Below are 23,528 nucleotides of genomic sequence, written 5' to 3' on the forward strand. Positions count from 1 at the left end.
TTTTATCTGATTAATTTTGAACATATGTACTTCTGTACATAGAACAGATGACACAAATTATATTACATTTCACCAATTAAATGCTTCTAAAATTTACTTTTGCTAGCCAATAGCGTTTCAGCTTGGACTCAATAAAAAAAAAACTTCTGCTTCATAGTTTAAACTTCAGCTGAAAAAAGCCTGTTAAACGGCGCTATTCCCTAGCTGGCTAGCGAAGCCAACTTAGCTTTCCATGGATATTCGCGACTAGCGGAAAGCTGCATGAAGGTTATTTACGAGAAGACAAGAACTGGCAAGACTTTGAAAACAAGTCCAGACCGCTAATGAAAAATATTTCTGGCTCGTAAATTATAATTTATAGCGCTAAATTCAAATTCTTACTCTCATTACTTTGATAAAACATCCGATTTTGGCTTTCTTCTTTATTTTATCATTAATGACTTCAAGAAATGAATAGTGCTATCGACCATAACTGAGACATAATTATTATCGCTAGTTTATGGAGAAGATTGATCATTTTATTTGAAGTACTGTGAATTTTCGAATAATCTACTTTTTCAGTAGTTATCTACAAAAATTTCCCCAAATCGATGTTATAAGCCAGCTTTGATTTCAAATGATTTTCCATGATTGGAATTTTTTCGCCATAAAGGTTTTGTGGCGAACAATCCGGATAAAGTTTCAGAGAACCTCAACATAAAGCCTTATGTTCTACATGACAAGTCAGGATGAAACAACCTCGGATCTAATGTTCAAAACGTTACCCAGAATAAAAGCAAAATTAAGGCTCTATCAAATACAAACGAATGATTTTAATTTTTCAGGTAATCATACAAAAAGGATCAAGTACAAAACATAAGCTGGGTTCAAAAAATAACTATCTTCTTTGGCCCATTGGCATTCCTCGCTGAGGCATAAATTGTCTAACACCACGTCCACCTCGAGCTCTTCCAGCTTAAAAAGATAAGTCAAAGTAAATAGATGTCATGAAATAAAATACAGATAAAAAGATATAATGCTACTAATTAGCACTTTAGACGAGATACAGGCCGTTCAGCCCAGCTCGGCGCTGACTATTGTCAACATTTCAGTTGCTGATTTTTTTTTCCAGGGACGGGTAACAAGCCTGTCGCCTAGCCAAGTGGCAGCTGGAATAGAACCCTGGGGCCCTTACTCCCCAACAAAGCGCTACCAAAAATGTTAAAAAATAAAACATAACAGGATAACGTAATGAAATAAAATATATTGATAACAAAATAGCAATAATATTGCAATATTGACCTCAAACTCTTCCAGCTAAACAATAAATAGATGTAGGCGTTAACAAATTATAATATAATAAAATGAAATAAACTCATGAAGACATTGCACCAATACAATATAATAGAAAGGATAGAGTTTAAACATACAGCTTTGGCGCATTTTGCAAGGAAGGTATGCACACGGCAATAAATTATTTTTGGAGTACAGAAAAAGGTCTACTGCAGACGGTATACTATTACCCGCAATCAAAACTTCATAAAGAAGTGTTTTAGCAAAAACCTAGCTGCCTCGGGGACCCAAAAACAGGTTGAGAGCGCCTGATTCAGGCCGGAGAGGATACACCACTAAATATAGAATATCCGGCTGCTTAATTTAACTACACCGTGAAAAGTTAAGTTTCACTCATAAATCAAACCCTAAGGGCAGTTATTGATATTTCAATAGCAGCTATTCAGGAATATTCAAATTTTAAAGCCAGCGAAGGGCATGAGAACAGAAAGTCCGACACAGCTCAATATTTTACGCACATGATTCCGAAGACCACACTGCCTTTCCATGACGATAAAATAAAGGTTGAAAATAGGGATAAAATCCTTTTTAATAGACAGTATATAGAAATTCACAAAAATGCCAGATATTTCGGTCACATATACTGTAACCATCATCAGTAGTAAAACTCAGTAGTTTACTACTGATGACGGTCACTGTATATGTGACCGAAATATCTGATATTTTTGTGAATTTCTATACACTGTCTATTAAAAAGGATTTTTCACTTCTATTTTATTTTACGCACCGTAATATTTCATAAAAACTAATCAGATAGAGTAAATTCTCAATTAAAATGAAGTCACTCAAAGAATGATTGTTAAATATTTGCCAATTAAAAAAAGAGATTAAACCATTTGCCACAAAACCTTCAACACATTTTTTTCTTCTACAACTTGAAAATGCAAAGGCAACAGAAACTAATAAAACTCCGAAACCGATCACTTATTGACCAGGTACGCACAGCAGAAGAGAAGATGAAGAGGAAAGGTTTAAAAAAAAAAAAAAAAAAAAAAAAACAAAATTGACTGAACGATTCAATGACATGGCTTAACATTTGCAATGCGAAAAATAAAAATGAAAATCGTCTAGGGCTGGATGATTAAAATAGTCAAAAAAAGAAATATACTATTGCGGATGGACGTCCATTTAATTTTGACGTTGTTTCCGGTACGTCAAACACACTCAGTAGATCATTCCCTGGAGATATTTAAGAGAAAGGCAAAACAGTTGCCCTAGATCTGAAGGAGATGGTTATATTGAACTTTTAATTTTCAAGATTTTGACAAAATTTTAGTCGTTAAAAGATCTTCTTCAGAAAATATAACCTCGGATCTCTTTCAGAGTTCCCTTTCAGCATCAAACAGTTCAATTTGCTCTTTTTTCCCGAGGAAATAATGGATATATTATTCTGAAGAACTATTTAAGGCTTTAATGTTCCAACAATGAAGGTTCCCGGCACTTACAATACAGGTTGCAGCCTGGACTTCATTCCGTACAAAATGGTGCTTGTAGAGACTTAAGACACATTGAAATCAGTCTTTAGTTTGAAAGAGCATTTAAGATTAAATAGATCTCAACTAGAATTCAATCTAGCAAAAGCCTTATTAGGTTTCAAAGAGTAAAAAACTGCATGAAAAAGTACAACTGGCTTCCTGAGTTTTCATACGAAAAATATGTTTACTTACACCAAAGTATAATTTTTTTAAAAATTAATATGATTCTATTGTCTATAAATTGTCCTAGGACTCGTTTAAATCCAACATTTGTGTTGACTTATAGCCTTTTCTTCATTTCACATAATAATAATAATAAAACATTGGAGCCGTATGGCAGTTACTATAGGCAACGCTATAGCGTAGGCTCTGGTAAGACTTTTATTCTGTCATCAGTGAAATAGATAATCTCCCAGATTGGCATCTAAGGATCTAGGGATGTTTTATCCTATGAAGAACAACTTTTTGAGTTGGAAAATAATCTATAAGATATTTTTTAGTATTGATAATAATTCTATTGACCATGTAAATAGCGATTTGATTACTTTTACCCCCCCCCCCCCCCGACCAAGAAACAAGTAAATATGTTTTCAATTTAAGGGAGGCGCTCGGACGGGATCGTTTTTTTTTCGGTGCTATAGCTGAATATTCAGGGTCTCTGCTCCTCAATTGACCGTCTAAAACAGATTGTTGTGACCAGATGTTGTCGGTTATAATAACGCTTTATTAGATTCTAAAAATTAAATATATCGGGACGATTAATGGAACGGCCGACCCGACAAAGGATTTCCAAAAGTGGTCTTGCCTTATATATGTATCAAATAATCTTTCATATTCTCTTAGAAAGAGTCTGTGAAGTCTGGCATCGCCTGATTTCGGTTCTAGGTTTTCTCATATTTAAGTGAACTCTGTTTCTCTTTTCCCTTCTGTCTGTTCTTTTTTTCTCCATTTTTATGAGTAAATGTATTTGTATATTATGTGTTTAAATGTTTAATAGCCTAATATTTAAAAATTTTGTTTCATGATCACCCTTCTTTACGGGTCATGGAGCCTATGTGGGGATTAGTGATTGTATTAATGAAGGCTTTTTGATATCTTTCGTTTGAATAATATATTTTCTTAAATAATCGTCCAGGAAATGCAAAAATTCAGATGAGGTCTTCAATATCTTTAGATTTTCTTTTGTCTATGCTTACCGAATGTGCTTTACATGGTTTACAGTTACAGTTGCTTTACAGCTGTAAAGCAATGTGCTTTACAGTTACTATGATTCAAAATTATGTCTTAGTAAGCGATGTTTCTTATCATTTCCCTGTTTTGTTCTAGCTATTATGACGGTTGCAGTGGTAGCTGCGACCTAGTAAAGGACGAACCACAGCCCATAGTAATAAAAAAGAAGAAAAACGCATTAAAAACAAAAACTGACAATTGAGAGAAAATTGTCATTTCTGGCGAATTAAGGCATTTTAACCATTATCTAAATTAGTCTTAAAAATGTTATTTAACTTTTTTTTAAAGGAAATTCTGAAATATAGCCTGAAATCCCTAAAAAATGGCGTCAGATCGAAACAAAAGTATACCATTGGGGTTGCCATGACCGAAAACCCTATACAAGACACTTAACAATTTCCAGGCTTGAACAAAAAGGAAAATGACTCGTTACTTTGGTATTTTGAAAAGATGACTTCTAACAGGACTCAGGGCTCTAATAATATATTCTTTAGAAGTTCTAAGACGGAATTAACTCTTCTCAGGCCGATTGGTAGAAATTTCTTGCGAGTAATTATGAGATTGATTCTGATTTTTGTCGTTTATTTGTCACTTTTTATGAAACTACTAAAGATACTGTTCCTGATACTTCCTTTGCTTCATCGCTCAATCGTAGATCTAAAAGATTTCCCGCAAATCCTTGGATGTCCACTGGTCTTCTTGACCAAGTTCGAGGAGACAATACAATCTCTGGAGGGCTTATAAGTCTGCTAGCTTCTCAACGAAGGCTATTCACCTTCAGCAATTCAGCAGGAACATGGTAAAATTCTAGTTCGGGGGCTGTTTACCATCTTGGAAAGTAGTCGAGTTAGGTGAACAAAACTCACATAAATGGAGTTTTATATATAGTCCTTTTTGTAATAGAAGGGGAACCATGTATAAAATAGAGCTTCTGCTCAATTGAGGCACAACGAAAGTGTTCTAAGCTTCATCTATGGGCTCAATCCCGAATTACAGGGCTTTAAAGACATGTAAATCCATATCCTAAATTTAGGGAGGAAACAGGCTTAAAATTCTAGTGAAACAACATAGCCTAAACAATATTTTCAAAAACTAAAGCCAGTGAAAAGAGATTGTAAACTTAAATCAAGGTATAATGTTTTTGTCAGAATTCAGATAGACCTGCCATGCATGTAATCTTCTATACCCTCCTGAAAATGGTAGGCATAGTAGCCTGGCGATAATACCTTCTCGTGATATATTTTTGGCCCCGGATTCATTTTTCAATGTTTCTTTCACATAATTCAACAAATTTTCAAGATAGCAAGAAGCCCTTAAAATAGAATTTTACCCAGGTATATTTACAATTCTGGGTGTCGAAAGGCCAAGGTCCCAGTAGGCTATTACTTAAATTGTTTATCAGATTGTACTAAAGACATCCATGAAACATCCCAGGTGCTAAACTCTGTCCTTAGGCCCTTTTTTCAGTCTTTTCCGGCCTGGCTGTCGATTGTAAACGTATCAGCGGTGAACTGAATTTTCAAGAAGCATTTAATTCCTATTTTGCAAATATTGGTAAAAACACTGCTGTCAATTATTCCCCGTCACTATCAGTTTTCAACTCTTATCATGGGCCACCATGCATTCAGTGAATGTTTTTGGGTCCAACGTCTGACATAAAAATTACAATAATTCCTCGTCCCCTGGCCCTGATAATATTCCTAACTTAATTAGACTCATACTTCTTCCATCGCTTCCCACTTAACGAAACTTGTTAACCTGTCCTTTCAACATGGTATTTTACCAAATACTTTCAAAAACGCTAGTCATCATCTTAAATAAGGGTGGGTCACGAAATGATCCAGCTAAATTCTGACCAAAATCTGCATTGTCTGTTGCAAACAAATTTTTTTAGAAGGCTCTCTGTATTCTCTGTACATATATATGGGGGCGAATTATGGAGCCTTTGAAAGAATCTAGAGAAACGATTATTGCCTATGTAGTGCTTGCAGTCCACCGGACCGATAGTGGCGAATGCCAAGATAAGGACAGATGCTGAAAAACTACTGATGACCAATGATATCAGAACAAGTAGATGGGAATACTGGGGGCACTTGAATGAAGGACGCCTCTCGTCCTATATATGGTGATGGACTCCAAACCGGTTTGAAAGAGGGGATGACAGCACAACACACTAGGTCGGTCCCTGAAGAAAGAAGCATAAGTCTTTAAACTACCTTGGTCCCTGACACAAAATTGGCTGAAATGGAGATCTACTGTTTTTTCCTTATGTGCCTGTAGGCGTGGGAAGTGAAAAGGCGATGATTTCTTGTCTCAACAGTGTTCTTACTTGCGAAGCTTGTTTTTTATGATTTTCAATTGGGTTTTCGCAGAAATCATTCAACCTAGCATGCTTGTGTATTTCTATTGAACTATCTTCATTCTGCACTAGACTCCTATTTGATTCCTACTGCTTTATTCTTTGATATTCTTAAAGCCTTTGGTTCATCAACCAAAGTAATCTTCTCTCTGAACTTTTTATTTTGACGAGAGAAGAAGTGCAATTCTTTGGTTCTTACTTGTCTGGTAAATAATCAGCATTAACCGCTTTTCTGTTCACCCTCAGAAGTTGACCAGGGTGTTGCTCAAGGACAAATTCTATGACCAGTAATATTTTTAATTTATATAAATGACAAAATTTTCTCAGTTAGAAACGATACACCTCTACACTGATGTCTATGTCATCGTACATTTCATCGTGCCAATAATCGTAGCTTGCTTCCTTTAGATTCTCCTAGAACTTTTGCTGATAATAGCACCCTTGTTACTTCAGGGAGAACAGAGACTAAGGTGAGCACAAAGCTAGTGGACCTGCTCGAGAGTTTACTTTGACTTGATGAAAATTTGTAAGTCTAGTCTTTTAGTTGTGTATCTCAGGTTTATCTTCAGCATACTGAAATCCATCTGTCCAAACGCTCTAGCAGTAGATCAAACGACGGCCTAGTCCGTTTTCTGTCTCGATGAAAGTTTACCTCTTAAGCACCATACTGATTAAAATGAAGGTATGCAGAAGCCTTGGTGCCCTCACAAAGGTCAAACGAATTTTTCTTTCGCCAATTTGAAGAATACTCTTTCACAGTTTAATTTATTCGTGTTTCTTACTGCTCAATTACATGGAGGTCAACTTTTCCTTCTTTGGTCAAACCGTTTTCCAACACTTATAATAAAACCATAAATCTCATCAAAGAGACAAATAGCTCAGCAACTGAAACCTTACTGGATGTCAAATTATCAGCCCTGTAGCTCTCAGAATATTCAAATGGCACATGCTCTTCCAGTAAGGTCTGATTTCAACTCCTTGGTAGCGAGTCATGTTATATGGAATACCCTCCCCCTGATTCAGCTCGAGAATGACACTCGTTTGGCTCCTTAAGAAGATAAAAAAAAAATATATAGTTCTTGATTGATTTTTGGCTTTGGTTGTTTTTAGTTTTGCCTAGAGATCAGATAAATTCTTGAAAATGCTGAAATCTCTCCCTCTCTGTCTCATTTGATGTTTGAGTTCAAATACTATGTGTATTTCCCCCTCTATTACAGGCCATGGATCCTTTGTGGGGATCAGTGCATTATATTTGTCTCAAGATTATTTTTGGTAAAAGATTTCTTAGCATTCAACCGAGCTTACTCCAATCAATTTTTGCCACTGAAAACCAGGGATAACTATTGTCTTAATCCACTTAAATGAAAAACAATAACCTATAGTGAATGCGAAATTACCCTACAGTTTGGTTTTGAAACACCAAGAATGACTTACCAGCTGAGGCACGTAAGATCGCTGTTTTACCTCGAACCGCCTGTGATTTTCCTTTCTGCAGCGTTTTGAACATAGGAGCATTTTTCAGCATATCTGGTAAAATAAGAAATTTGATCTTTGAACCACGAATAAAAATATTCTGCATTTGGCCAACTCTTCCATCTCTGAAAAAAAGAAAAGTCAATGATTTATAGCATCATGGAAAGATGCGGAAAGAAAAACGAAAAGAAAGACTTGGAAAGAGAGGTTTATAGTTCTACCATCATGGATGTCCACCATAACTTAACAGAATGAGCTAGTGCAGCACATCTTAAAGGGTAGAGACAGAGTACTCACTCCTCTGCCCACTGATGCTACATCACCCGTAGATCATCAGCATTAATCTTGTTCTTTCCATTCATTCAAGAGCACTAAGTAAATGACACAATAGATCTGAGAGACTTTGGAGCACTCAATCACCATTTACTTACATTTTACAACATTTTCACTTTGCCTTTTGACTATTTTTATGTACCATGCCATTTAATTGGATTTTTTATTAACCTATTTTCTTTTTCTATTTGGTAGGTTGTAGTAATGGAGAGGGAGAGATATTTCACAGTTACTGGAGAGATTCACAAACATCAAAGTGCAATTCCACACCTAAAACTTTTTCACATTTTATGGGAGAGGTCTGGCGTTTAACCCCCTCTCCCAATATTAAGGTGCTTTGTAGCGGCTTCAAGATTGAAATTGCGAGATTGCTACTTGAAAAAAAAAATTGCTTCATAAACAATCCGTTAACACATTTTACCTTCTAATTAACAGGTAAAATAACAAATATCTAGTATATATATATATATATATATATATATATATATATATAATATATATATATATATATATATATATATAAAATTCAACACTGTTTCAAGTTTCCCATAATTTTCCATATTATTTGCTTGTTTACTTTAAGTTGAACAACCCCCATAAATGGAATTCCGGCCTATGAGCCTAAATGGATGAACTTTTAGAATTCCTTATGTTCATGTCACTCCTTTCTTTTTGTTGGTTAATTACCCATTAAATTTTACTCAAACGCTGGCTATAGGAGGCAGGACCATACCCATAATTTTCAATTGGGAAGCAGGTGGGGGGGGGGGGTGTAAAGGTTTTTTGTACTGCATTTTTCGTTTTCAAGACTAATTTGCGAGTCGGAACATTTAACACCCTCTCCCATAGGAGCGCAAATTTTAGGAAGTATAGCAACAATTGATTTAATTTACATCTTTGATATCTAGTAACTTTTCATAGGTGAAAACCAAACTCATTGTCTGTATAAAAGGTCTTTTACAGCTCCAGATGGTTTCTGGAGAAAACTCAAATGTGGAATCTGACAGAAATTTAGGTAGTAAAAAAAGGTAATTTTGGCCAAAAGGTTTCAGAGCTCATTGAAAGAAAAAATTAAGAGAAAAATAGAATAAGCAAACCACACCCTTTAATGGCCTGCCAATCCTCAACCCCTCCCCCTGGTGCATGCTTTAGTCACATTTATTAATTGCTTAAAGTACTAATGACCTTAAAACCAAATAAAGGTCTCGCACCCCTCCTCCCCAAATATAAACATTTTTAGGTAATGTTGATTTTTTTATATTTTCATTTTAAGTCCATTTACACACCCTCGGACCTCGCAACAGCATATCTTAGTGCACAATAAAAATGTTAGGCATAAAAAAAATCGAACCAATGCTGATTTTTTAAACATTACTCTCAATCGAATTTTTCATTTTTGGAAGGAATAACCAGAGTAAAAAAAAGAGAAGAAAGATTCTTACCCTTAAAGATTAACTGAAGGTATTTTGGGTCAACCATGACACGCACCTTGATGCTGCATGGAAAGAGATACTTTTTATACTATTTGCACCTTAAAACAAAGAAGCTGTAAAGCTTTTAAGAGAACATTTTCTCTCTGTGGGCAGCGTCATTTAAAAGTAACCACATTCACTGATATGGTAAAAAAATACCAAAGTATCAAAATGTGTGTGATTTCAAATCTTAAACGGTTTCAAGTGATAAAATATAATATTAAAAAGTAAATAAACAAAACTAAATTAATTAAATTCAAACGACACCATAGTATACATTATTAGTGTTTTAGAGAGAATTTCTCATGAGCCCAAAATTTTAAACCATATATAAGAAAACAATTTTCACTACTTATAATGTCTCATTATACAGAGATCTAAAATAACTTCAGTTAGCCTTTAAGGGTAGTCAATCCAGCTAAAATTTAATAAAACAATATTATTATTCCATGGACAGACTCACCTACAATGAGTCGAAGTTCGCGCTACAAAGGCCTATTACTGCAATCTACACATACAGAAACGTACTTGCTAAAAGGCTAATAAAACCAGTTTGAGGAAAACATGGAAAGGGGAAGGCACAACATCTCAGAAAAATAATTTACTAAACTGATGTTAAAAAAGTGTAGATGTGACAGCTAGCCCCACATACAGCCAAACACGCCCTCTTGTACTACACCAAATGTTAGCAATGGTGCTTCAACGCACTTGCAAGTTCCTAGCATAGCTAAGAGTAAAGCTAAGACTGGTTACATGAAACAAAACAAACTGCTCTTTGAAAGCTTTGTTATGAAGCAATTTCAAGGAAAAACTTTTACTGTTGATATTTCACAAGGCTGTGGGAAAATACCTTTTTTTTAGTATGTTCCCTTAAAAAACAAAAAACGACACAATTATCTCCTAAATTTTGCAAAATACATATTGACACCCACCCCTACATTTTTAGTAATGTAAAGCAGGAATGGGTTGACTCCAATGTAGAGCAGGATTGGACTATAAATCATAAGCAGCGCAATTGCGCTGCCTAGGTAAAGAACGATGTTAGCACAATATATTATTTTTTTTCCATACCAGGGCACTTCGTATGGAAGGAGTTGTCGTAGAAACGTCGAAAAGGGCTCATTCGATTGGAAATTGAAACGGCTAGTGCCCTTTTTAATAGTCGAAAGTGATTGGAAGGCAACTAACACCCCTTCCAAACCCACCTTCTCTCGAAACACATCCAACCATAATTTGGGGTTATTTATTTTGTTCAGTGTAGTTATTTTCAGGATAGAAATTATGTTTTTGAGAAGGACACTCTTCCACAGCCCTCAGGGCAAGGGTTGTAATTTATGCCCTGGAGCCATATAAGTTTTTTTTAATAGAAGTCTTTATCGTAGAAACTTCAAAAAGGGCTCATTCGATTGGAAATTCAAAGAGCTAGTGCCCTTTTTAATAGTCGAAAGTGATTAGAGGGCAACTAACGCCCACTTTTCCCCCATACACATCCAATCAAAATTTTGAGATAGCCATTTTGTTCAACGTAGTTAAAAGTTCTAGAAATTAGGTCTTTGAGGATGACAGCCCCCCACATTCCTCAGGGCAAGGGTTTTAAATTATGCCCTGGGGGCATATATGGTTTTTATAGAAAGCGTTGTCGTAGAAACTTCAAAAAGGGCTTATTTGATTGGAAACTGAAATGGCTAGTGCCATTTTTAATAGTCGAAAGTGATTGGAAGGCAACTAACACCCCTTCCACGCCCACCATTTATCCAAACACATCCAATCAAACTTTTGAGATAACCATATTGTTCAAAGTAGTTGAAAGGTCAGAAAATTATAAATTTGAGGATGACACTCCCCCACAGCCCTCAGGGTAAGGGTTTTAAGATATGCCCTGGGGGCATATAAGGTTTTTATTGAAAGCTTTGTGGTAGAAGCTTGAAAAAGGGCTCATTTGATTGGAAATTCAAAGGGCTAGTGCCATTTTTACTAGTCAAAAGTGATCAGAGAGGGCAACTGCAACTAACCCCCCTCTCACGCCCACCTTTTCCCCAAACACATCCAATCGAATTTTTTTAGATAGCCATTTTGATCAACGTAGTTAAAAGTTTTAGAAATGAGGTCTTTGAGGATGATAACTCCCTCAGAGCCCTCGGGACAAGGGTTGCAAGTTATGCTCTGGGGACATATAATGTTTTATAGATAATGTTGTAGAAACTTAAAAAGGGCACATTCGATTGGGAATTAGAAGGGCATGTGCCCTTTTTAATAGTCGAAAGTGATTGGAGGATAAATAACACCCCTCTCAAACCCACCATTTCCCCAAAAACATCTGATCAAAATTTCCAGAGAGCAATTTTGTTTGACGTAGTTAAAAAGTCCAGAGATTATGTATTTGAGGATGACACTCCCCCCACAGCCCTCCGGGCAAGGGTTGTAAGTTATGCCCTGGGGGCATATAATTTTTTTTTTTTTATAGAAAGCGTTGTCGTAGAAAATTAAAAGTGGAATCATTCGAATGGAGATTGGAACGGCCAGGGCCCTTTTTAATAGCCGAAAATGATTGGAGGGCAAGTAATCCCCTTCTCACGCCCACCATTTCCCCAAACACATCCAATCAAAATTTTGAGATAACCATTTTGTTCAACGCAGTTGAAAGGTTCGGAAATTATGTCTTTGAGGATGACAACCCCCTCACAGCCCTCAGGGCAAGGGTTGTAAGTTATGCTCTGGGGCATATAAGGTTTTTTTTTATAGAAAAAGCTGTCGTAGAAACTTCAAAAGGGCTCATTCGATTGGAAATTGAAAGGGCTAGCGCCCTTTTTAATAGTCGGAAATGATTGGAGGGCAACTATCCCCCCTCTCACGCTTACCATTTCCCCAAACACATCCAATCAAAATTTTGAGATAGCCTTTTTGTTTAAAGTAGTTGAAAGTCCTGGAAATTAGGTCTTTGAGGATGGCAACCCCCTCACAGCCCTCAGGACAAGGGTTGTAATTTATGCCCTGGGGGCAAACCCCTATGGCTTCCCAAGGCCAGAACATAACTGAAAATAATTGAAAATAATTTACTGAAAATAATACAAATGAATGCAAATTGTCAGTTTCATGTACATATACTGATATTTAGTAATCAAAATGTTAATATTATTTGATTTATTAAAGTTATGAAAGTAAAAACATTTATATTTTTTCAGTAAAGTGCAAATTATGTTCTGGCCTTGGGAAGGCATAAGGTGTTTTGAGCCCTACTCATGTCAATTTCTGCTCGTTTTGAGTTTGACTCGGTTATTTATTGTAATTTCTGTTCGTTTTGGGTTTCATTTATTTATCAATACTGATTTGTGGTAGTTTCCCGCTTTGTAGATTATTTAATTTTATTTTTGCTCATTTTTGGTTTAATGGAGTTCTTTACTTTTCTTTGAAAAACTTATTTTATGGAAAAAGTTCTTTTTTTCATTAATTGCTAAAATAGTCCTAATATTTCAAAGGGATATTTCCGTTAACACATCCTAGCTTGCATGACCTTAGAAGCAAAAAATTATGACAAAGTAGGCCAATTAAGCCTTTCTTGTCCCTTATTAATAAAAGAAAGTTTTCCTGATGAAAGTAAAGAGCAATTATAAAACTTAAAACGATTTTCTTTGCAGTATATGCATCATATATCTGCAATGTTGGTACAAATAAACTGACTTGTACTACTTCCTTACTAGCACTTTACTGAAAACTCACCTTATTTGAAGTTTTGAGAGAATTATAACTCAGTCTTTTATTTTCCGCAGGGCAATTATCTCTTGCTCCTAATTGTGTTTTGATGAGTCTATTTTGTGTTTCCAGTAAAGCATTAGTATTCAGAATTCTACAAATTTAAAGAAATATTACCGTTAGGTTATTTGTACCAATATTGCAGGTATATGTTGGATAAACTGCAAAAAAATTCATTTTAAGCTTCATCATTGATCTTTACTTTCATCAGAAAAAAAAACTTTCTCTATGTTGCATAAACTGCAAAGCAAAATCTTTCTTCTTTTCAAGTTTCATCTCTACTCTTTATTTTCATTAGAAAAAACTTTTCCCCCTTTTTTCAAAAGTCAGGCAAATACTCTCAGGCTCGTAGCCTTTGATGAGTGAGACTAAACTGAATGAAACTGATAGATTTGAAATCAGCATAATAAGCTGATTCTTTTGATATAGCTACTGGTATCAAAATTCCGTCTTTTAGAGTTTTGGTTCTATGGGCCATGGTTCTTTTTTTTTTTTTTTTTTTTACTAGGTTACAGATATTGCTACAACCAAGATTTTCATATGATGGTATATGAAATTTCAGCCTTTGATATGTTGCTTCTTATTATTAAAATTTGAAGTATTTAATGCACAAATTAATATTGATTAAAAAAAAAAAAATTAAAACTGTATTTTAAAAGAGAATTACAAATCACACACACAGATCTGAGGAAGATAAGATAAAGATTTAAGGGAAATGGCAACTTATTGGGAGGGTGCAAAGAAGGAGGCTTTGCCTACATTGGGATGGAAAAGGGATGTATATAGCTGTGTTGGTCTCAGGCAACTTGGTGCTGCAGTGAGTTGTTAGTAGTAGTAGTAGTATATTATAGGTCCTAAATTAGGTTTCAAGATTATGTAATGTGTTATCAGACTGAAATAGGGACTACTTTACTATATATTCCATGGTAAAGCATGCTTTCATTTTAATAGTATATGACATAATTTCATAAATCAATCAAATTATTTCTTAAGGATATGTCAGAAAGGGAAACCCAAATAGCCTTGCCTTTTTAAAACCTTAATGGTTCCTCTGTATGTTTTAAGCTATTAAAAAAAAAAAAAAAAAAAAAAAAAAAAAAATTTCAGGTCAGATAATTTTGTACAGGTAAAATTTGTTCCTCTGTGGTGTTACGTTATTGAAAATACTTGCATGTTCACAAAACTAAACGAATTTTCAATCATAACAAAAGTTATCAATATTGTGCTTGACTTAACATAAAAAGGTAGAATGAGTTTGTTTAAACGCAATAAAATAAGCTTAATCTCCTGCATATACCTACATTACCATAACTTTATAGTATTAATTAATATCCTTGCAAATTAGCAATAATCTAACAGCTCTAGTATTGAAGGAGAATTAGGTAATCTTCAATTGCTGTCTTGTCAGTCTAATCAATGGCTCGTCTGAGTAATAAATTTAAAGGAAAGCACTTCTGTCAAAATTAGAATTTGATTTGTTGCATTGTTTTAAGAATCCAGAACCAATTCTCGAAAATTCCCAATTTTCCACTTCAGATTAATCATCCACCACTACAAAATTTGTTAATTGTTTTTGCATGTACTTACTAAAATAACAGCCTTTACCCAAACTGATTTTCCAAAACTAAAATGATATCAGTTCATTCCATATCTAATTAGGGTAACAAAATTGTATGTTTAGTAGTTGGTACAAAAAGATGCAAAAATTAATTTTTAGACTCAAATGAACCTTTAGGAGTGGCAACAGCTGAGGTAAATACAGCTAAGGAACTGATATTGCATTGAGCTATTTTGTAGGCCTCAGTTTGCATTGTGCTGTCTTGAATGGTAAAAGTAAAACGTTAAGCACAAACAGTGGCAAAACAGAACCTACACTAAACCCAGCAACAGAAAATTGGAAAGCCAGCTTGTTCTGGAGCCTGCTGTATAAAAGAGAAAAACTAAAATGAAATATTGAAAAAAATATAAATAAAATGAAATAACTAATAATAAAAAACAGAAAGAGGGAGTATTTGAGGTTGTACCTAAATGTCACAGTTACATCAGTCATTTGACAATTCATGTTATCCTCAGCTTCAATAAGCTTTCCTCTGTATACTTCTCCAGTTATTGTCTCACATGTCACAATGTGGCCTTCAGCTTCGTGAAGAACCTAAAATAATTTTTCCAGGTTTAACAGATACTCCATAAACTAAAAACTCCACAAAACTGGGCTACTTATTGTTGCAGAAGATTTTTCTAATTCATGTCCCTTACATTTACATAATGTCCTAGGTACTGGTCAGTAAAACATAATTTCAATACTGGTCAGTAAAACATAATTTCCCTTTAAATGAATAAAAATTGATATACAGCCTACAAAGTTCAAGAAGCATATGGAAATGAAGCAATGGAAATTGGAAATTCCAGACACACTGGAAATTTGGAAACCCTATAAATTCCATATAAACATGTTGGTGGATTTGAACAAACTCAATGGGAAGTAAGTGTCCCAGATGGACTGTGCTTCATACACAATCCAGTCTATATGAACGAAGAGCATCTGCTCTTCCTTCAGTTAGTAGAGGCATTTGTCAGATCACAAAAATTGTTAAGATACAAGAACATAATTTTTGCAACCAGGACTAGTGCACAAGTTTCAAGACCAAAAACCTAATTTAGGGCACTTAAAAATTAGGTCTTTCTTTTCCAAAACATATAGCAGATTCTTCTTCAATTACAGGGGGAGCAGGCTTTTCAGTCGAGACTTTTCAGCCCTTTTCCTTCTGACTCACTCTGTGACATGAGTTGGACTACTGCAAGTGGTTTGAACTACTGCAAGTGGTTTCTTCTTATTTATCTAGCGTTGGCTCAGTTCCGATTAGATATCTTGTAGCAGCTTTTTTGAGCCTAGAAACTGAAATATCAGGGGATATATTTACGTTCAGTACTCTGTGTGCAAGTTAGGTCAGCTAGACTTTTAGCTGATGGTGAGATTTTGGGGTGCTTAAAACACTTTTAATAATTTACATTGAAAGTCAAGCTGTGCAGATGTCAGCATATTAAATTCAAATAAACAATGGCCAATTGTTTCAATTTTTGTACTGCAATGTCTGCAAAGAGGGGAAGAGGGGGTTACACCAGTAGAATTTGAAAAATGATAGGAAAACGCTGGAAAATTTAGTCCATTTGAACCTGAACAAATTCTGTGATATACTTTAGAATGGTACTTACTGGGAAAGGGAGATAAGTTAGGCTTATTATTATTTACCCAGCCTCTGATAATCTTCATAGTAAATATCTCTAAGAGAATCCATGTCCCACTTGGCTGGTCAATTTCTAGGGACTTTTTTTTGCAATTTCATCAGCATGATGATTACCTATGATGCCTCAGTGGCTTGGAACACATTGAAAATATTTTCTTATGCCTCTTGAAGCAAGTGCATCTGTAAGACTGAGGCAATAGAGTGTATCTATATCCATGTTATATTGAGGCATGGGCGTAGGGAGGGGGCAGCCCCCCTAGACCTTCAAATTTACATTAGGTATGGCTGAAAAAGCAGAGGGTTTGGAAAAAGCAGTTGATAAAACTCCATCACACTATCAACTGCCCCCCCTAGACAATATGCTGCCTACACCCATGTATTGAGGTGGTGTGTACAGTAGCTCCAGCTAGAGATTGAGTCAGAGTATACTGACTCCTCCTATATCATATATTCATCTCATATTTAAGATGAATAACCAAGAGCATTCAACAATATTTTTGTTTAGAGATTTCAAAATGCCTGATGCTAAGCAGGTTGAGGGTATAGGATACCCCCATGAAAGTAGCCCCTCTTGTGTCACTACTAAATCCCTTACTGACACAGATTATAGACCAACCAACAAGATTTAGGCATCAGCAACAACAGTCCTTACTAGACTTAGTTGTGACAAATGACCCTGAACAAATCCTTTCTACTTCCTATCACCCTGCAATCAGAAGCAGTGACCATACTTGTACCTTGACTGAGATACAGGTGAACTTGAAGAAGGAAAATAAAGTAAAAGGATCCTTTACAGATTATGAATTGATACAGCAGGATCTATCAAAGGTAAAATGGGAGTGTGGTTAACAGTGACAACATAGAGAAAAATCTGGGAGGCATTTAAGATAGTAGTCCTAGCTGCAGAAAAAAAAACATACCCAGGTATATTGGTTGCCTTTACCAAAAACACTCCCCTTCCTACACAAAGAAGTCAAAAGGGCTAGAGGGGAGAAGAAAAGAGCATATACCAAATATGTAAAATGCAAATGTAGTAACCACTATGACACATTCAAGAAATGCAAAAACAGGTTAAGAAATTTGACTTGGAAGATTGTAGAAAACCACAAGGAGGCAATTGCAGCTGACACAAAGCAGAATCCAAAAAGATTCTGGTGCCATGTCTTAGCAGCTAATCCCTCTAGACATGCCATCCCAGACCTCATAAAAGAGGATGATACAGAGGTCTCAGGCAAAAGAAAAAGCAGAATTGCTCAACTCTAGCTTTGGTATAAATTTCTCCACTCAGACCATAGCTAACCCTCCACTCACTTTACCACAGCAATCAATCTGAGAACCAATGTACATGACAACTATAAGTATAGAGAATGTCCTGAAAAGACTTAAAACAATGGATGCAAACAAAGCTACTGGGCCAGAAAACCTACAACCCTGACTATTAAAAGCTGACCAATTTGCTGAGCCAATAGCAATAATGTTTGGGACGCCACTCACTTTCAAAGTGCTCCCAAGTGACTGAAAGCTGGCCAATATCAAGCCCATCTTCAAAAAAGGACCAAGCCAGTAATTACCAGCCTATAAATCCTACTTCATTTGTATACAAGATCCTTGAGAGCATCATAAATGATGCACTGGTCTCTCCCCTTGAGAGAATTCAGTCACTGAAAAAGTCAGCATTGTTTTTGTAAAGGTCACTCAATCAGCATAAAACCTCATTGAATCATATGACTTAGAGACCAGATTCTTGGATGATGGGTTTCTGATGGATGTCATATTGCTTGATCAAGCAAAAGACTTTTGATAAAGTACAGCATCAACTTCTTCTCCTGAAACTGCAAGCTTGCAGGGTGCATGATGATAAAGATGCCTGGATTGAAGCCTTTCTTACTGGAAGAACTCCAAGGATAGTAATTTATGACACCACCAGTAAAACTGTGTATTCAGATGAAATTTCTGTCATTAATGGACTTCCACAGGGCAAAATCCTGGAGCCCATGTTGCTCAGGATATATATTAACAATTGTACAACTCACCTGAAAAAACCTATTAATATAATATGCTAACAATTGCAAACTCCTAGGACAGGCCCAAATTAACCCCAATCACTCAACAATGCAAGAATATTTAGATGGTCATCTGAGTGGGGTTTGCAGTTCAATGTGTCAAAATGCAAAGTCCTGCATCTTGGACACAACAATGCTAGACAACCTTACCATATTGGAGATGACCTACTTGAGTCTGTAAGTCACGAGAAGAACCAGGTGGTTATTGTCAATGATGAATTTAAGTTCCACAGCCACACACAAGCTTAAAGTGCTAAACCAAACCATGCCCTAGGGCTCATAAAACAAACATTTTCAACCAGGAAGTCATTTGTGGTCAACAGGCTATACAAAGCTATTGTAGATTCAAATCTGGAACTTGGAATGACCCTGGCATCTCTCCAGTATAAAATGTATGTTAAAGCACTTGAGTGTCCAAAGATGAGCAACCAAGCTCACACCAGCTTTGCAAGACAAGCTGTATGAGGAGCACCTTGTGTCCCTCAAACTCCCCATCCTAGTCTACCAACTGAAGAGAGGAGATGCAATAAATACTTGCAAACTGCTTGAAAACAACCACTCAAGTCAAGTTTTCTCCTCATCCCTTGCAAGAACAACAAGGTCACACAAAGAAGCTGCAAGTCCCCTGTTGCCATTGATATGAGTGCCAGTACTCCTCTCTATGCACTGTCCCTCATTGGAACAGCTTCTCTGAAGCCACCATCCAGTCCCAAACCATATATGCATTCAAGAAAGGAGTTGATTGTGACTGGGCCAATTCAGAGTGCAGGCTAACCTGGGTCACCAAACCATAGTTATGTCACACCACCAGTGAGATATTCTACAGGAGGCTCATCACCACCTTATCTTGCTGAGCATGCAACTTAAGGTATACTATAATATTTTGTATATTAAAGCTCAATGGTTGATTATTCATAAGGTACTCCAATGCCACAATTATGGCATTTAACTCTGCTGAAATTATAGAAACATTATCAAATAGCCTCTCACCCATTGAAATATCAAGGGATGGGAGATAAGCTCCACATACAACCTTCTCACTCATTTTAGACCCATCAACAAAAATTGGGAACTTGTCTTTATATGTAATTTTATGACTTCAGCAAATTTTTTTTGGATAAATTTGAAGTTCTCTTGTCCACTTTAAGAAATTAGTATTTATTATGGAGGGAAACCAACTCCATAGAAGTGCTTGGGGAAAAGTGGGGCAATAGACCTTGCTGGCACTGGAAATTTCTTTGAGTAATGGCAAAATCAGGTGCAATGCCTCTGTACATGGATTGATTTCCTAACCAGTTGTGCAGGGTGTTTGAGCTGTTAGCTTCAATTTTTGACAAGTAATTTATTAGAAGAAATCTTCTTCTTCCATTAATTGTTGATAAGCCACTCTTTAAGCATAAAACTTACTAATTGTTGGTTTTCTAAGAACAAATACAAGGCATATTATATCATTTTATTATTTTGGTTCTTTGCATCTGGGTCTTTGTACAAGCACCATAAACAATTAGTCCATAATCAATTACCTTAAATTACCTTAAATTGCAGCTAGGAGCAATCTAAGGATTTCTCCTTGTAGAGCTCCGGAATGATGACTAGTTGTATGCAAGAATCACTGGTGACCAGGTGCTGCTCCATCTTTGATAGCATCCCAATTGAATTTACACTCTTTGGAGGATCACTCAGCATCTAGCCTTTGTTTAAAAATATCAATTGATACAGCAGTAACAGTTTCATAAAATAATTTGTTCTAATTAGTGACAACACATGTTGAGAAGAATTTGAGTATGAACTCTAGATGTTATAAACTGCTTCACAAGTTTCAGTTGATGACCTCTAGTTCTTGAATTGGTACTACCAGTAGGGAATAATGCTGGGAGAATGCTAGCCCTCAATAACTTAAAGGCTAAAATGGCACCCCCTCTATTTCTCCTGTATACAAGTGTAGGGAGATAGGGGGATCCCCCCCCAATGTTTTGGTCACTTGGTAAAAAGAATAAGTTGGTAAGTCGTGAAGCAAAGTGCCATGATTTTTCTGATGCCAATAAAATTCTTTGTTTGCTTAAATGAAGACCACAAAAATACTGACAAGTCATCTACAGAAAGTTTGAACTTGGTCAGTAGACACAGCAGTTTTACCAACTTCTGCGGTGAGTTTACAGATGGTGCCACAATTTGCCATTTGGCTAAATAAAGAGCATTAAAATAGTGACATGACAAGTAACAAAAACTGAATCTTGGTCATTAAATACAGCAGTTTTACCAACTTATGCAGTGACTTTGAATATTCTATTCAAAACAGACATCATACTAATTATTGACAAAGAACAGTCAGTAAAAATGACCAGCCAGTTGGTAAAATCCCTTGCTCCCCCCCCCCAACATTTTGGCTAGTAACAGCCATGTAAAGACCTAGGTAATTTATGTGATTATCTTCAGGTATGACCATGCCATTTAGCATTAGTTTTACATTAACTGTTTTGTACTTGTGATGGAATTGGAAGATTTTTGACTTTGTATGTGCAATGTGTAAACCAGGTTTTTGAGTGAATTTCTCAAATTGGAATAGTGACTTTTGCAACTATGAATGTGCAACCTCAAAGGTGTAGCCAGTTGTCCATAAGACCAGATTATCAGCATATTGTTTATTAGTGCTTATGTGGGGGGGGGGGTCATGTCCCAGAGAAATAGGGAAAATAGGAGGCAGCCCAGGACTGCACCATGTGGAAGACCTTTAGTTATTGTGGCTTTGGGTGAGAAGGTTGAACCTGAAGAGACAATGAAACATCTATATTTTTAATGAAAGACTTTATGAAAGATAATAGCTTTGGGGGGTAATCCAAGACTTGCAAGTTTGGCCAAAAGGATCTGGTGGTTCCCATTGTCATATGTACCTTCAAGAAGATGTGCTAATAAATGGCACAATTTTTTTTTCTTTTGGTTTTAGATGAGTTTTAGGCAAAGTATCTTTAGTTAGAGCTGAAACATTCTTGGCAAGTAGGTTGTTCATTAACTAGGTCAATCTCAGGTACCCTGAAAGTTTTAATCCCCTGTTAATCCAGAAATGAACCTTGCAGTTCCCACTGTCATATGTACCTTCAAGAAGATGTGCTAATAAATGGCACAATTTTTTTTCTTTTGGTTTTAGATGAGTTTTAGGCGAAGTATCTTTAGTTAGAGCTGAAACATTTTTGGCAAATAGGTTTTTCATTAACTAGGTCATTCTTAGGTACCCTGAAAGTTTTAATCCCCTGTTGATCCAGAAATGAACCTTGCAGTTGAATTGGAAGGAGCTCTGAAAATACAGTAAATAGAAAATGAAGTAAGACTCTTTTTTATGACAATGTTGGGTAATAAGATATTTGGTTAAGTAGATACTACAGACCAGTCTTTTAATGCAATTTTCTAAGCTTTAGAAATAGGAAAGGAGTAGGCTAGAAATACAAGCTTAAAACCACCTTCCTAGGAAATAACTTAGGCTGTGAATCCAATCCTGAAATTTCTACTCTCCAAACTCAACTGCTTTCCAGGGTAGCAAAAAGTCCCATTGTCTAGGACCTAGCCACCAGTATACATGCTTTCTTTACATCATTGGCTATATCAGAGATCAGAGACATAGTTCTCCAACTCATTTATTTGCTGGTTTGTTCTGCCTTGAGTGAATGAGTTTTCTTTCATTTCTCAGTTATTTGCTAGTATCTGTTAATGGTGGTTCATATTTTCTTGGATTTTTTTTTTGCAAATCACAGATATTGGTGAATGACTCACTTTTATGGTTGTTAGGTATCTGGTTTTAATTCTTATAATTTTTGGCTTTTATTGAATTTTATTCATCTTTTAATATTTTGTTTTTTTATGACTTTCCACATTTGTTCTGTTGTTTTTTTCTTTGGCACTTTCCTTGAATATATTTTTTCGTTTTGTGCTGAAGAAGAGGTGTTTGTCCTCTCAAAATTGTTTTTTTCAGTATTTTTGTTTGGCCTTTAAAAACCCCATTTTTGATTGTTTTTCTTTATTTATGTCAATTCTTTATTTTATCCTCTTTCAAATATATTAACTGATTCACTTGCATATTCAGCCCTCCCTCTCCCCTGATGGTCCCACATATAAAGGAATACATAAAAAATACAATAATGAAATTCTTACACTATCAGATGTAGGACATCTCTATTAAACAGATTATCATGCATCCTTCAGTTATTGTCTACTTTTCAAAATAATTTCAAATATTTTGGGAAAAAACTCACTCTGTCACACATGGAGACAGATTCCAGACTGAAACTGGTTAAATATAGAAGCTACAATGTATAAGTAGAAAGCAGAAATTGGAAAACACATTATAAGCGCCAAATATAGGACCATTGGGGGAGCAGATATGGGATGAAGTGATTATTCTATTTGAATAACATAAAAAAAGGAAACAAGAAGTGTGTTCACCTTGTCCCTAAAGCATATCATTTTACCTAACCAACACCCCCCTAATGTGCAAATCTATATCCTAAATTATTTATACTCAATGGATTTTCCTGCCTTTTTTGACATTGCATGTTTGCCATTTAACTGTTTTGAACATAAGGCAGCTTATAAGATATCTATAGAGTATATACAATTAGGGATGGCCTTCATATTTGCATATTTTAGAATTTTTGAAATATTCTTCAGAATTATACAGTGTTTCTTTCTGGAAGGGCCAAAAGTCCTAGTTTACAATTACTCCTCCTTGGAAGGAAACACAATAAAATTCTGAAAAAATTAAAAACTCTATTATGTATTTTCTAAGCATATTTCTGTATGTCACT

General features: G+C 35.6%; 1 protein-coding gene across 1 annotated transcript in view; it reads right to left on the minus strand.

Annotated features, from left to right (window-relative positions):
* Positions 1 to 797: 797 nt before the first annotated feature.
* The window catches only part of LOC148954236 (small nuclear ribonucleoprotein Sm D3-like), a 30,484-nt gene continuing 7,753 nt past the window's right edge, over positions 798 to 23,528 (minus strand). Inside the window, exons 2-4 of the mRNA XM_089086996.1 lie at positions 15,449 to 15,576; positions 7,831 to 7,994; positions 798 to 954 (exon numbers count right to left, since the gene is read on the minus strand). Coding sequence (XP_088943122.1) covers positions 878 to 954; positions 7,831 to 7,994; positions 15,449 to 15,576 — 369 coding nt within the window. The 3' untranslated portion in view covers positions 798 to 877. The remainder of the gene's footprint in view (positions 955 to 7,830; positions 7,995 to 15,448; positions 15,577 to 23,528) is intronic.

The sequence above is a fragment of the Artemia sp. Qi Xiang Cuo genome, chromosome 3 (genome assembly GCF_049724085.1).
Source record: "Artemia sp. Qi Xiang Cuo chromosome 3, ASM4972408v1, whole genome shotgun sequence".
Lineage (NCBI taxonomy): Eukaryota > Metazoa > Arthropoda > Branchiopoda > Anostraca > Artemiidae > Artemia > Artemia sp. Qi Xiang Cuo.